Genomic DNA, 15,280 nt, shown 5'->3' with positions numbered 1-15,280 from the left:
TCGTACGTAACAAAGTAAATAGTAGTATTTTACGTGATCTCTTCCAACACATTTTGGAAATACTTTCTGTTGTGTTCCATTCGAGAATAATTCAAAATTGTCCACAAGGCCTACCTAGGTTGTTGTTCAGTTACCGTTCGTCAGTAGCCCCCCCCCCCCCCACAAATTATGTTAAAAGTATATACATTTAAATTACTTATAGATGTTAAAAAATATGTGGCGCTTTTTTTGCAGCTTGAATAGCCAAAAAAGAGAGAGTTCTTTTTAAAAAAAGTTTAGATAAATATTAGGCTTTCAGGACGAAGTAAGTTTTTAGTGTTGCAGGAACTATTTATTAGCTTTTTTTGGCAAAAATACCAATAAAGAAAGATTTGCGAAACCCAAAAGTGCCTGGGAAGCATATGAGTGGTAGATCCTGCGAAAAACGGGAACTATTCTAAATTACATCACATTCTGGTAATAGGTTTGGTTTATTTTATTGGGTTTTATATTATTGGTCTATTTTAACCAAAGATCTGATCTCTTTTCCATTTCTTGGGCAATCATAAAAAATTGTAAGGATACTTGCTCATTATGCCTCCCGATTTGTATCTAGTCTTCATACTATGTATTGACAGGTATTTCAAAGACCCTTATATACAATATGTTTTTCGATCGAAACACTTTCTTTAATCTGAGATCATACTTGAATATCTCAAAAGAACTAATAAGTAAGCTAGAATCAACGAGACCAATTTTTAAACCATACCTGGACCATCTTTCATCCCATTGGTGCAGTAAAATTCGAGATGAATGGCAAACGAGCGGAAAAGCCTGGCAATTTTTCTTCCAAATGAAATGATCAACACTTCCATGAATGTTTTGTTCTGTACAAATATAAATTTCAACAAAAAGTGCAAGATAATTGACATTTTATGTGATAATAGAAATGAAAGACAAAAATAGAGGAAAAATAGCATTTTCGTTTCACCCATAATAAACAAAAACTACATTTATTTTAGATTTCATTCTTGCTCACTCGCAATAAAAACCATTCATTTCTACAAGCCGCCAATACTATAAATCACTAAATGCATGTAAACGACTTAACTTTACTTAGAAATCAAATGAGGCTACAGTCGAAGTTCAGGCTTTTTTGAATAAATATGATTAAACCTAAGATTTGGTTTTTGTTGTGGCCTAGAGGAAACCACACCATAGGACCGTGTGCCTTTAATAGTCGTAATCCGAACAGATTCAGCCAAGATATTCAGATCACCTTTGAGAAATTTAGCAATAGCTTTGCAGGACGCACCTCGGTAAAGAAGTCATTCCACAGTGCTATCAGGCACAACTTTTTACATATTATTCTCAGCAGATTCTTTGAACCAACAACTATCATTGAACCAGTTCTGGGGGGAATCAACACTTAATTTAATGACAAATGGTAACATAAAAAAGGCTGCCGAAAACCCAGCTTGATGTGTCACTAAAACTATAGCTATTATTTGCAAGGATATTTATATTATTATTTCCAAAGACTTTTTCCAGCTCATATGGAAGATAAAATGACTGATTTTAAAATCTAGCTTAACTTTAAATTGGACTGAACTCATAAATCAAACAACCTCTTTTTTAACTAAACTCTTAGAATATTTACTTTTTCTAAAGTAGAAATTCGAGTCTGTCTTTGGCAAGTGCAGATGGAACTAATGTGTTTTCTTTTCTGAACTAGAATACACATCAGCCAAGTCCACGTCAAGGTAAAAGTCGAAACACCCTGCATAACATTGTTCAACTTTAAACCAAGCTCCAATCTTCAATAGAGAAAGAGAAATGTTTCTGGATATACTCCAAATACTCATAAAATGCAGAATTTTATTTTACTAGCTTATATTTAATCAGGAGTGTACCTCCTTCCCGTCATCAGTCATTATCTTAGTTGACAGAAGAAAATGCAAATTTTGACTAAAGAAACTTAGCTGGTCAGGATTCACGACAACAAAGAGAAAACTTATAAATGAACCCTCAATGCATCAGCAAGTATTTATATAGGATTGCAAAGGATTAATAAAACCTATGTTTTAAGTAAAAATCATAAGTGTTATATGGAATTTAAGTACACTGCGTACTACAAGAAAACAAAATGAATGTTTTAACGTTTTCCCATTCTTCCAATTTAATAAATTTTTTTTTTAGCTATTTCAATGGAGACCTGGATACATTGTTGACATAAAAAATATTAGACAAGAAGTCCAACAGGGAGGTTAACCATTAATATAACTTACAGAGATAATGAGAAGGTGACAGGATCACATCTTGCAGTCAATAAGCATGGATAACCGTGAGGAAGCTGATTCTGCCTCGAATAGGGTTTCTGTAAAAAGTAAATCAGCTAGATGTGCTTTCCACTAATCTATACAATTTATTTATGAACATATAAAAAAGGAATAAAACGAAAACAATTCCTTTCTCTTTGTTTGACTACTGATTTATAACCTTTCATTTCTGTGTTCTTTGTTTTTTTTTTATCTTGAATTTCATTCATTTTTAACAACAAAAATTGATAAGAGCATCCATTTCAGCAAATTAACGAATCCCATTTGCCTTACATTAATCTTTAGCAAACAACATTGAAGAATCAGTTAGGGGCCTCTATATGACAAATGAGTACTGCAGTTCATATACTGAAGTCTTTAAGAGGAACTACAGCTAAAAATATTTTAAGCAACCAACTCTTGAAAATGCACAGGGGCAAAGGTTGTGGTTTTTAACATCAGCTGTACTTAAGCGATTCTGACCTAAAATAATGCTTATTGTGTTTTCAATCCTAGAAAAATACACATGAAGTCACAGTGGAATTAAATCTCGAATTGTTATTTGAAAGCTTATTTAGTCTTAAAACTTGTCCATTATTTCAAATATTAACTTAAATTTCTTTCAGAATTTGTATACTTTTTTCACCCACAGCATTCAGAGAACAAATACAAATTTTAAACTGTACTTTAGCAAAACATTTTAATCACGTTTGCTATATTATCAGGGATTTCTGTTTTGAACAGAAATTAGAGTTACAGCAGGGAGCTGTAACTCTATTTCTTGACTCAGATATCACAATAAGTCTAAGCAGGGATAAAAATTTCATCATGGCATAAAGGGCTACAGAGGTTTTTTCTTTATAGTTTTGGAAATTTTCTTCTTTTTTTAAAAAAAAGTAAGATTATTTTTAATAGCCCTCTTTGTTTGGTCCAAAATTAAAGCCAAAAAATTGCAAAATGCAAAAAATCTTCTATTCATTTTTTTATCTTTAAAATTTGAGGGATTTTAAGCAATGTGCCATTTGTGTCGATATTTTTTTTCTTCCGAGATTAAATCTTAATTAGAAACAAAGCATTAAAATAGAATTTCAACTAATTCTCACGGTAAAATAGATTAAATTACTACCATGGACATAAAACAGGTAGCAGGATCTGAACAGAAGACAGAAGGGCCCCAATGTCAATCAGCAACACTTCATCTCTCATTTCCTCAGCCAAGCCCAAAAGTGATGCAAATCATTCCTGAAGTTGAAGGTAATTAGTAAAAATCATAAATGTATAAAAATATCAATTGTATTTATCACAGTACAAAAATTGACATAAGAAAATAGAACTAAATAACTATCCCAACTTTCTAATTTTACTCACTGGACACCTAAGAAACCTATCAAGCTCATCCATTGTATCATCTACAGGATGCCTCTTTCGAGAACTATCCTTACAAACTTTATCAAATATACCCAAATCTAAAGAGGATATAGTTTTAGCTGATTTAGGATCTATTGAGAATGATAAATTTTCAAGAACAGATATTCTACTACAATCTTTACAACCACTCTCAGCAGAGCAATTACCAAAACACTTTTCAAGCTGAAAATCCTCAAGATCAAACCTATACTTAGCCCTCTTTCTCCTACTTTCCATCATAGAATCAGCCAAAGAGACTGATTCATTACTTTCATTAAAACTAGGAGCAATAGGTATCAACTGGGTTAGTAAAGTAGATTTGACTGATGCCAATCTTCTTTGTCTTCCTTCATATTTGGCTTTAAGTGTATTTCTACATTGCTTCAGTGCACAACTTACAACTGTCAGTCTTTGAAGGTTTTCTCTTCTATCTCTTCTCAGCCGTGAGACATATGCTGCTAACTTATTGGACCATCTATTTAATTCCTCTGTAGCTGACACTCTGTAGTCTTTCACCTCAGCTTCACCATATACATTTTGACAAACCATCTAAAAAGAAAGTAACTCAGTTTTAATTGAGTAATATTTAATCTTATCGACTAAAAAAATAGGACAATCAAAGGACCAAGCAGAAGATGGATTCCTCCAAGGATACAAGATGTACATATCACAAATGAACTTAAAAAAGAAAAACCATATCCATAAAATATTATTAATCAAACAACAAAACAGGGTCCCATTGCCTAGCCATGTGACTTAGATAGCCCTGTGTATCAGAGATGAATATTTTGTAGCACATATCTCCTTAGTTTCCAGGAAATTAACTACAGACAAATAAGTTGTGACAGAGCATATTAGACTATTAACATCTTAATTTAAAATTAAAACTTAACAGATTATGCCAAACCACAAATTTCCAATAGCTTTCTCTTAAATTATCACAAATTCCCTAGCTTATAAATAGTATACAAACTTTTTTTGTACATATTTCAATTCTGTTGCAAATTGCATTTGGAATCCTGCTTTCACCAAGAATTCCAGAAAAGGTTTCCCAGTCTGTACAAGTATACATTGATACTACCATTTAAATAAGTACTCAAGCAGCCAACCTATAGAACCCTAGGGTGTATACATGGCTTCTGATTTCAGCAAAAATTTCCAATGCCTAGCAAAGACAAACAAAAACTTTAGTGGAAGCCCTTCTGCTAATTTCTGAAATGACACTGGCTGATATGGCTGCAGCTGAAAATGGACTTGAACATTTACCATGAAGATTTTCATCCTGATTTCATCAATTGGAGGGAACAGGCATTTGCCAGCCCCCCCTCCCGCCGTATTGAAGCAGCTTTATTTGTAGGGGGGTTTTGAAAATATAGTGAAAATTACAAATTTGTAATCCCCCCCTCTATGTTTAGGACAATACATTAGTTAGATACATGCTTTCATTTTAGTATAAAAAAGTAAAAATTTTAGAATGGGGTTACAGAAAGATTTAGAATTATTAGAATTAATAAAGTTTTTTTTAGGATCTTATATCAAAAGAAATTTGAAGGCAGAGTACCTTTCTGTCAGAAAGAAAAGAACCAACATGATTTTCAAATTTTTTTCTGAATGACAGGAAGCTACCCCCTTTGTGTATAGGTCTAACGTTTGCATCCCGCCAGTCTTGAGGAATCTTCTTAGTATCAATAGACTTCTGAAGCATGTTCGTAAGGGGAAGAGCTATTTCCGCATGAGCTTCTTTCAATACTCGTGGGTGAACTTCATCAAGGCCAATTGATTTGTTAGGATTAAGCAGCTTCAGCCGCCTCTCCACATCAGAGGCAACCAGAGTTACCTTTTGCATAGGTTCCTCAATAGAATATTCTGGTGCTTCTGGTAAGGGGGCATCGTCTGGAGGCGTGAACACTGACTTAAATTGTCTACTCAATTCAGCTGCTATATTATTTGGGGTACTAGCTATTCACAAGTAGTTCTGTAATTGAGTGTCTCCCTGGATTCCCAGCTGAAGCATACTTCCAAAATCTCTTACGATTAGAATTTGAATCTAATGCCAATCCCTCTTCATATTCTGTTGTAAGCTTTCTCATGAGATACCTAACTTTATTCTGGGTTTGTTTAAATTTCTCATAATTTTCATAGGAGGGGTTATTTTTATATTTGCTCCAATACTTCTTCTTTTTCCGTACAGCTTGCTTGATATCACGAGTGATAAATGGTAGGGTTTTGGGTCTTCTTTTCCAGGAAATTACTGTATGTTTTTCTGTTGCTTTAATTAAAACCCTTTTCATTTCAAGCCAAGCCTCCTCCATATTCTTATCATCAATGAATGACCAATCCTGGTTTGCTAACTCATGTCTGACCTGGTTGTAATTTGTGTACACATGCTTAATCCAATTATCCTTCTGTGGGTACAACCTAAGTCTACAAGTAATTGCAACATGGTCACTCGCTTCAAATGGTGGTTCCGAGTTGACACTAATGAGTGTCTCATGGTCATTAATAAACAAAAGGTCTATTAGGGTTGGGTTCTGCCCACTTCTATACCTGGTCGGAAAATCAATTGCTTGGTATAGCAAATGTTCATGAAGGCAGTCCAGAAGTGGGCAATTCAAGTGTTCAACCCCTTCTGCAACAGCAAACCCATCGATCCAGTGTAATTCCAGTAAATTAAAATCTCCCACAATATAGCAAATGACATTCCAGAAACAAACACAAAATACAAAAAATCAGGTTCAATCCTTTTTTTTAGGCATGGCCATTAATTACTAAATAACTGAAAGATTGATTTGTTCATATTCACACCCAAATATGTCTTTAATCATATGAGTAAGTTATGTAACCCATGATAGTGGGTGCAAAAATCAGATTAATACATCCACACTGTGATGATGAACTGTAACAAGGTCAGTAGCAAAGAAGTGAAGACTACATATGAGAGCAGTGACACTTCTGATGGATATTCTTCTGTGCTAGTAGGTTTTATGCAATAGATAAATTTGACTCTAGAAGGTGAATCTACAAATTTTGTATAATGTTACACACTTTATGCATTTATATTAGTAGAAAATGCAGGCATGTTGCATTATTTCAAACTGGAATTTAAATGAGTGATTGGAGGCACAAACTGGGTACCATTAGTAAGCATGATGTACATGTGCCTCGTCTGAACTGAAACCATTCAAGAATTTTGGCCCATAGCAACTCAAACCTCATTCCCTATTTATCTCAATTTACATCATGATCTGATCCTGTTTAACTCATGGCCTATCAAACTGAACCTATGCTAGAACTCAATAATTGGATGCAATTGAGTTGAAGGAGTTGAGTTACAAAGGTTCAACTAAATGGTGTTGAGTTGCATGCATATCAACAATTTATTATTGAAAACAAATTGAGCACATGGTTCCTCTAAAGGTACCACAACTATCACCATTTCAGCAGGATGTTTGTTTCACCTATCAGTCTACAATTTCTGAAGACAAATGCCTTGGGCTGATCAATAGAAAGAATATAAAAGAATCAATAGCTGATCAACCTTTACACATAAACAGCCAGATGTGCTTAAAACACATGGCTGAGGGAACAGATTCTTAAAATTACCTTAAATTGCAGCTTGGAGTGATATAAGGATTCTAAAATACAAAACTTACTCCTGACCCCCAATACTTTCTTCATGGAAGTACCCCAATGTGCTTAGAATATTGGTCATTATGTAGCTACTAAGAAGACTTTCCCCAAGAAATCAAAGGATTCCAGACTCTTATAGTTTGGAGAGTATAGTTTGGAGTCTTATACTTTTTGGAGAGTAGATTTGATTATAGGTGCCTACCAACCAAATTACAAGTGGAACTGACAACAACTCTGTGAGGACAGGTTAGGCTTAAAAATGGTTAATAACTCTGGAAACACTGTCCTCATCGTCTAATGTACATACCCCATTTGCTTCAAGCAGAGTAATCTTATACAGTCAAAAAAGGGATGAGTATCTAGAAAACAAGAATGTTTTTCAAAGATGCTTTAATGCTCAATCTAACATTGTTTTATAATTATTATCTCAGTATTGTTGAACAACAGTTACTAACATGATGGTAATTGACTCAAAAAGGGCTTACTTTACTAAATTGTATATATTTGAAATAACCTCAGGGGGAGAGAGAAATATTTAGTAGTCATGTGGTGGAGCAGTGGATTTGACCTTAGCTTGGTAATACAGGGCCCAGAGATCAAATCACGCTGCAGGAATGCACTGCAGGGCCAACGCAGGGACCATAGTAGTCAAGAAGCGTCGTTAATTCTTAAATAAATAATAATAAATATTTATTAAATAAAGAAACAACACCAGTATTAAGTCACCCTGAGAAGTAAAAACTTGTCTTACAATCTTCATCAATACAAATTCTTGCTTTATGGTTAACAACCATACAATATTTATGGTTAACAACTTTTGATACTTGATTTTAAACTTACATGACTTTATGTATTTACAATAACCATGAAAATGCTGAGTCTTTTGAAAGGTTGAATAACTGTTAATTCTTGACAAAGTTTCTGCCACCACTGATTATAGATTTGGGAAAAATATATTTTGGTAACTCAAAACTTGGCACTAATCAAGAAAAAACAATGATAGGATAATTTAACATGCACCCACAGTAATCATATTCTAAGAAAGCTACCTGTCTTATTAAATATGCAAGTAGAGATAACACTTTCCACAGCTAGATTTTGCAAACAAGGACTGACAATTACATCAATTACAGTAATGGTAAAAAAAAAGCAAATCATTGATTTAGCCAAGAGGAACAGCTTATTATTTAAGATTCCATAACTGAACTAAGAACAAGGGGAACACTAATCAATACCATTTACTCTTTCTTGGAATAATTGGTTTGCTCTAAAAATGTAACTTTCACCTCTCGTGGTCTCATATATAGGCCTAGGATATATGTTTATACAGGACAACAAAAAACACTCAAACCACAAAAGTATTCCTTTACAACATACAGCATGTTTTTATTAATAATAGTATCATGTTTACTTTCATTGCTATCTATATTCATAAATCTTTCAAAATGTTTCATATCCACCATATCTGAAAGCCTTTTACAATCAGATATAGGTCAAATGGTTTTGACAGGTTAATAAACCTACATAAAACACATTACCATTCTGTGACTGACAGGGTGAACACACTATCTAAGTTGGTGTTAGCCTACAGTTAGGGCTATTGAGAAGGAAACATAAGAAGAAAGCAATTCTTTCTTTATAATATACAAATGAGTCTAAAAAAAATCTTTCTATTTCCTATCACCCTGCATTTAGAAGCAGTGACCATATTTGTATCCTGACTGAGATACAGGTAAACTTCAAGAAGAAAAATGAAGTAAAAAATCCTTTACAGATTACAAATTGATAAGAGGGTGGTTGACTGTGGTAACATAGAAAAAAGCTGGGAGGCATTTAAGACAGTAGTCCTAGCTGCAGAAAACAAACATACCCAGGTATACTGGTTGCCCTTGCCAAAAATACTCCCCTTCCTACCCAAAGAAGTCAAAAGTACTAGAAGAAAGAAGAAAAAGAGCATTGACCAAATACAGAAAGTGTAGATGAGATAGCCACTATGACATGTTAAAAAAAGCAGAAATAGGCTAAGAAATTTGACTTGGAAGATTGTAGAAAACCACAAACAGGCAAATGCAGCTGACATAAAGCAGAATCCAAAGGTGTTCTGGTGCCATGTCTTAGCAGTTAATCCCTATAGACACTATATCCCAGAAACTCATGAAAGAGGATGACACAAAGGCCTCATAGGCTAAAGAAAAAGTGGATTTGCTCAACTCTAGCTTTGGCAGAAATTTCTCCACTAAGCCCTTAAATACCCCTCCACCCACTTTATTGGAGCAACCAATCCAAAAATCAATGTACATGACAGCTATATGTATAGAGAATGTTCTGAAAAGGTTTATAAAAATGGATGCAAATAAAGCTGTAGGGCCAGATAACCTATGACCCAGACTTTTAAAAGAAGCAGGTGAACAAATTGCAGAGCCAGTAGAAGTAATGTTTGGGATGTCACATACTTCCATAATGCGCCCAAGTGACAAGCAGGCCAACATTAAACCCATTTTCAAGAAACAGAGAGGACCATGCCAGTAATTATCACCCTACAAGTCTTACTTCTGTTGTATGCAAGGTCCTTGAGAGCATCATAAATGATGCACTGGTCTCTCACCTTGAAAGAAATCAGTCACTCTCAAAAAGTCAGCATGGATTCTGTAAAGGTCACTCAATTGACACTAACCTCATTGAATCATATCACTTTGTGACCCAGACTCTTGGATGATGACCTTCCAGTGGATGTCATACTGATTGATCAAGCAAAAGCCTTTGATGAATTACAGCATCAACTTCTCCTAAAACTGGAAGCATACAGGGTGCATGAGGATATAGTTGCCTGGATTGCAGCCTTTCTTATTGGAGGAACTAAGAATAATTTATGATGCCACCAGTAAAACTGTTTATTCTGATGAAACACCTTCATTAGTGGAGTTTCACAGGGCAAAATCCTGGGGCCAATGTTGTTCAGCATATAAGTCAACAACTGTACAACTAACCTGACACTATATGCTGACAATTGCAAGCTCTTGGGAGAGGCTGAAATTAGCCCCAATTACTCAACAATGCAAAAAGATATAGATGAACTATCTAGATTGTCATCTGAGTGGGGTTTGCAGTTCAACATCTCAAAATGCAAAGTCCTGCATCTAGAACATGACAACCCTAGACAACCTTACCAAATAGGAGATGATCTACTTGAAACTGTAGAAGGACCTACTTGTGAGAAGGACCTGGGGGTTCTTGTTGATGACAAACTCAAGTTCCACAGCCACACATGAACTGAAGTTGCTAAAGAAAACAAAGCCCCAAGGTTCATAAAACAAACATTTACCACCAGGAAGCCATGTGTGGTCAAGAAGCTGAACAAAGCTATTGTACATCCACACCCAGGATTTGGAATGACCCTAGCATCTCCCCATAATAAAATGGACATTAAAGCACTTGGAGTGTAAAAAAACAAGCAACAAAGCTCATACCAGCTTTGCAAGATAAGCCATATGAGGAACAGCTTGTCCCTAAAACTTGCCACCCTAGTCTACTGAAGGAAGGGAGAAGATGCAATTGCTACTTGCAAACTGCTAGAAAATGACCTCTCAAGTCAAGTTTTCTCCTCATCCTTACAAGTACAACAAAAAGAAAACACAAAGAAGCTGCAAGTCCCCCTTTGACATGAGCACCAGCACTTTGTTTCTGTTTGTACTGTCTCTCACTAGAACAGTCTCTCTAAAGTTGTCATCCAGTTCCAAAGCATAGATGTGTTTAAAAAAGGAGTTGATCAAGAGTGTGACAATGCAGTGTAGGCTAACCTGGGATGTCAAACCATAGTCATATCACACCACCAGCAAGATTTTCCATGGGAGACTCATCACCAACTCATCTCACTGGGCAAACTAGAAAATTTATGGTAAGGTGACATGTAAAAAATAGAACATTTTGAAGATGCTTACACTATACCTTATCCATGGACATAGCTCCAGCATTTTTATCTATCTTAAAGAAGATATCTTAAATAAGAGAAAAATTGTTTAGTAACAATTAAAGCTTGAAGAAATCAATTTTTAAAAGGACATGATTTATCTATAGTTTTTTATTATTACCTTAAATTTACCTTAAATTGCAGCTTGGAGCGATATAAGGATTATCCATCCTTGTGATGCTCTATGAGAAAAAAAAGAAAAAAAGAATTCGTTTGGTGTAGATTGTGGCTGTTAGATTAGACTCTTGTGGAGGACTCTGCAGCTTCCCAATTGTAAAGGAACTCCTGGCAGAGCAATTCCCTATCAAGGTGGGACTTGAACATGTCAATTGAAGTAGCAGAAACTGTTTCTTCAGAGAGCTGGTTCCACATATTGATGATTCTTTGGCTGAAGAAGTGGCTTCTATGTCTACTCGTGGAACGCTGCATGGAGAGCTTCAAAGAATGTCCTCTAGTACCAGAATGGGTTGTGCAAAGAGACTGGGAAGGGTATTTTTAGAGAGGATTTTTTTGGTTAAAATAATGTCACCCCTTTTCCGTCGGTATGTCAGCATTGGCAGCTTCAAACGACGTAGTCTTTCTTTGTATGGAAATTTATTCATGTTGGTAACCATCTTAGTGGCATGATGCTGGACATCCTCAAGCAACTTCCTATCTTTTTTGAAGAAAGGGGCTGCCAATGACATTCCAACCTCCAGGCGTGGATGTACAAGCGCCTTATATAACTTCATAAGAACTCTAGGGTGTCAGCTGGAGATGGTTCTTTTTATGATACCGAGGGTTTTATTTGCAGAAGATGAAACAGACTTAGCATGGCTGCTAAACTTTAATTGGTGATCTACAATAACCCCAAGATCTCTTTCATCAGAAACAGCAGAAAGGAAGTTGTCTTGAAGGAAATACTTATGATGCTTGTTATTTTTGCCAAAATGAATTACATGGCATTTGTCAACATTGAAAGTCAGAAGCCACATGTTAGCCCATCTTTCTAGACTATCAAGATGTGTTTGAATTGATTGCTGGTCAGAGGGAGTAGCCGCTTTTCCAACTAGTTTTGAGTCATCAGTGTAAAGGGTAATAAGATTTGAAAGAAGGGTGGGTAATTCGTTAATATAGAAGTTGAAAAGTGTAGGTCCAAGAATAGTGCCCTGGGGCACACCACTTAATGCAGTTGTGGGAGAAGAGAAATGAGGAGTTCCTTGCAAATCAAAAACTCTGACACTCTGTGATCTTTCAGAAAGGAAGCCCATAATCCACTGTACAACACCTTTGTTGACACCTGCAGCCCTCAATTTGATTATGAGGAATTCATAACAAACTTTGTCAAATGCTTTGGACAGATCAAGAAGAATCATGTCGACAGGAAGACCCTCATCAAGCAGTGTAGTCACTAATTCATATGTTTGGATAAGAGACCATTGTGCAGAAGAGACCAGGAATGAGTAGGAAGAGCTGTACCAGTATTTGTACCAGCTGGCCTAGTGACCTTAAACTGCTGGGGACAGGTAGCTCAGGTACTTGCACTTCCCACAATCAATACCAGTGTATTATTGTTCATAATTGCATATATTCATTGTTTGGGGTCACTGCAATCATGAGCTCTGTCTCTCTGTGGTGACCAAGTGTATTTTATTTGTTATATATATTATATTAATAAATTGAGCTTGAACTTGTTTGCAGATTGGAGGAGAATAGTGCTTCCAGTGGCTAGTTTTTCTGAAGAAGAAGTCAAAGAGGTGAAAGGACTTTTTGTTAGTCCTATACCTCCCTACAATTTTTGGAACTGGAACTGTAGTATGTAGACACATCCCTACAAGTTTCATTTTTTCTAACCTTAACCTCTTTCCAAGAGATTGAAATGTAGCTTGCCTAGAGTTTTACAATATGAAATTTGGGCTATATAGCCTATTTTCACATTATGGGGAGATAAAGTATAGTCTATTTACAGTCAAAAGTGCTAATTACAACAGTCTAGAGAAGGACATGCAGAGAAGGAAAATGGTAAGAAAATAATTTGTACTTCATAGTATGCCAAATAATTGTAGCCAACATATTTTGCATGCAGCTCTACTGTACTTTACCCCTGATCCCTTCCCCTAATGTGCAAAATATAGCCAGTCAATTTTGGCACATTATTTCTAGTCTATTCTGGCATATTATGGTAAAAGCCCCCTTTAGGGAAAGACAACTTTTCCTTGGCATTCCAGAAAAATAGAGATTGGTTTTTGGACTACTCCTATTTTACTACAGCATGATGCTATGTGAGAGCAGTAACAAAGCCCTGCCTTCTAGGTCAAATGTTCACCAATAATTTGTCAGCATAAATTATAAATGTGGCCTCTGTTTTGATAAGCAATTGAAAAGAAAAAGATTATATTTAATATCTGTGATTTAACAAACATCAAGTAATAAATTATATTTTAAAAATTAGAAGACAATCAGCTTTATGTTAATAGCATTTGTGAATAAAACTGAAACACTGAAATGATATAGGCTACATCAAAATAATAGCAACGCACTCAGTTCACCACAGCTTTGATGACCATTCTCCATCAAACTCTTTTAAAGGCAGCAGCACTGGGGGTAGTGACCACTTCTTTGGTGAGCAAATTCCACAAATGCACTATTCTGTTAGTGAAGAAGTTATTGTGTAGTCTAGTGGCAGCCCTCTTCTGATATTGTTTCCAACTATGCACCCTAGTTCTGGCAGACCATTCAAGTTGAAACTGCTTATTTAATAGAGAGTTAGAATTCAGTAGCTTATGTGTCATAAAAATATCACCTCTTTTACATCTGTAGACAAGAGTGAGGAGTTTCAGTTTCTTCAGATGGGATGAGTAGTTCAAGTATTTGCATCCCTCAATTGCTTTTGTAGCCTGTCTATGAACTGCTTCTAACTTCTGCTGGTCACCTTTGTTTAGGGGGCTAGCAATACACATGCCAAACTCCAAATTAGGTCTGACCAATACCTTATATAATTTAGTCATCCACACAGGTGACCTACTAGTGATTGTTCTTTTTATAATGCCAAGGGTTTGGAGTGCTTTGGCTACAGCTATCTGTGTGTGCATAGTGAATTTTAATTCTTTATTGACTATGACCCCCCAAGTCTCTCTCCACTTCAGACAAGATAATAGTCTCTCTTAATCAATCCATTGCTAACATATGATTAGGGTATTTCTTGTTCTTCTTTCCAAAATGGATTTATTGATATTTATTTACATTGAATTCAAGCCTCCACAAAGCTGCCCACTGGGAAAGCACCCATAGGTCATTCTGCATAGAAGATCTCTTATTGGGTGTTACATCCAATGAGTTTGGAGTCATCAGCATAAAGACTTGTTTTATTTTTGACTGTGGTTGGTGTATCATTAATATAAATGTTGAATAAAGTTGGTCCCAGGGGCACTCTACTTAATACTTCCACTTATTCTAAAAAGAATACCTGTCCATTTTTCCTAAGTATTTTCCCCCTTTGCTCTGTCCCAGAAAGAAACTTAAGCACCTGCTCTACAATTTCATTATGTATTCTAATTGCAAACAACTTGGTCCTTAGTCAACAGTGATATACTTTATCAAAGGTTTTCACAAAATACAATAGAACCAAGTCAACAGGGATTGCTTGATCTGAATGCTCAGTAACATAATCATATGCATCAGTCAAATTAGTCTCAACCAAGCATCCAAGTCTGAAGCCATGCTGACTATCACTGAGCAGCTCATTGGTGGTCAGGTGTTTGACAATGCGAGTATTCATGATTCCTTCTAAGGTTTTACCAGCTACAGATATAAGACTAATGGGTCAATAATTGGAAAAGCTGTTATAGATACCCCCTTTGTGTACAGGTGTAAAATTAGTATTCTGCCAGTCTTGAGGAATCTGCTTAGTATCAAGAGACTTCTGAAACATGTTTGTAAGGGGAAGGGCTATTTCTGCATGAGCTTCTTTCAATACTCTTTCTTCAATACTTCTTTCTTA

General features: G+C 35.6%; 2 protein-coding genes across 13 annotated transcripts in view; one reads left to right on the top strand and one right to left on the bottom strand.

Annotated features, from left to right (window-relative positions):
• The window catches only part of LOC136030131 (D-glucuronyl C5-epimerase B-like), a 141,095-nt gene that overhangs the window by 18,068 nt on the left and 107,747 nt on the right, over window positions 1-15,280 (top strand). The gene's annotated exons all lie outside the window — the stretch shown is intronic.
• The window catches only part of LOC136030133 (uncharacterized), a 149,239-nt gene that overhangs the window by 128,351 nt on the left and 5,608 nt on the right, over window positions 1-15,280 (bottom strand). For all 10 annotated transcript variants that reach the window (XR_010618191.1, XR_010618188.1, XR_010618186.1 and 7 more), the window contains exons 2-5: window positions 4,104-4,253; window positions 3,424-3,539; window positions 2,268-2,356; window positions 749-866 (exon numbers count right to left, since the gene is read on the bottom strand). Coding sequence is in view for 3 of the 10 variants with exons in the window: in XM_065708822.1 (XP_065564894.1) it covers window positions 749-854 (106 nt within the window). In the remaining 7 variants the exon portion in view is untranslated. The remainder of the gene's footprint in view (window positions 1-748; window positions 867-2,267; window positions 2,357-3,423; window positions 3,540-4,103; window positions 4,254-15,280) is intronic.

Source organism: Artemia franciscana, chromosome 8 (genome assembly GCF_032884065.1).
Source record: "Artemia franciscana chromosome 8, ASM3288406v1, whole genome shotgun sequence".
In the NCBI taxonomy this organism is placed as follows: domain Eukaryota; kingdom Metazoa; phylum Arthropoda; class Branchiopoda; order Anostraca; family Artemiidae; genus Artemia; species Artemia franciscana.
The sequence above is the reverse complement of the archived record's forward strand: the minus strand, read 5'-3'. Positions and strand labels throughout refer to the sequence as shown.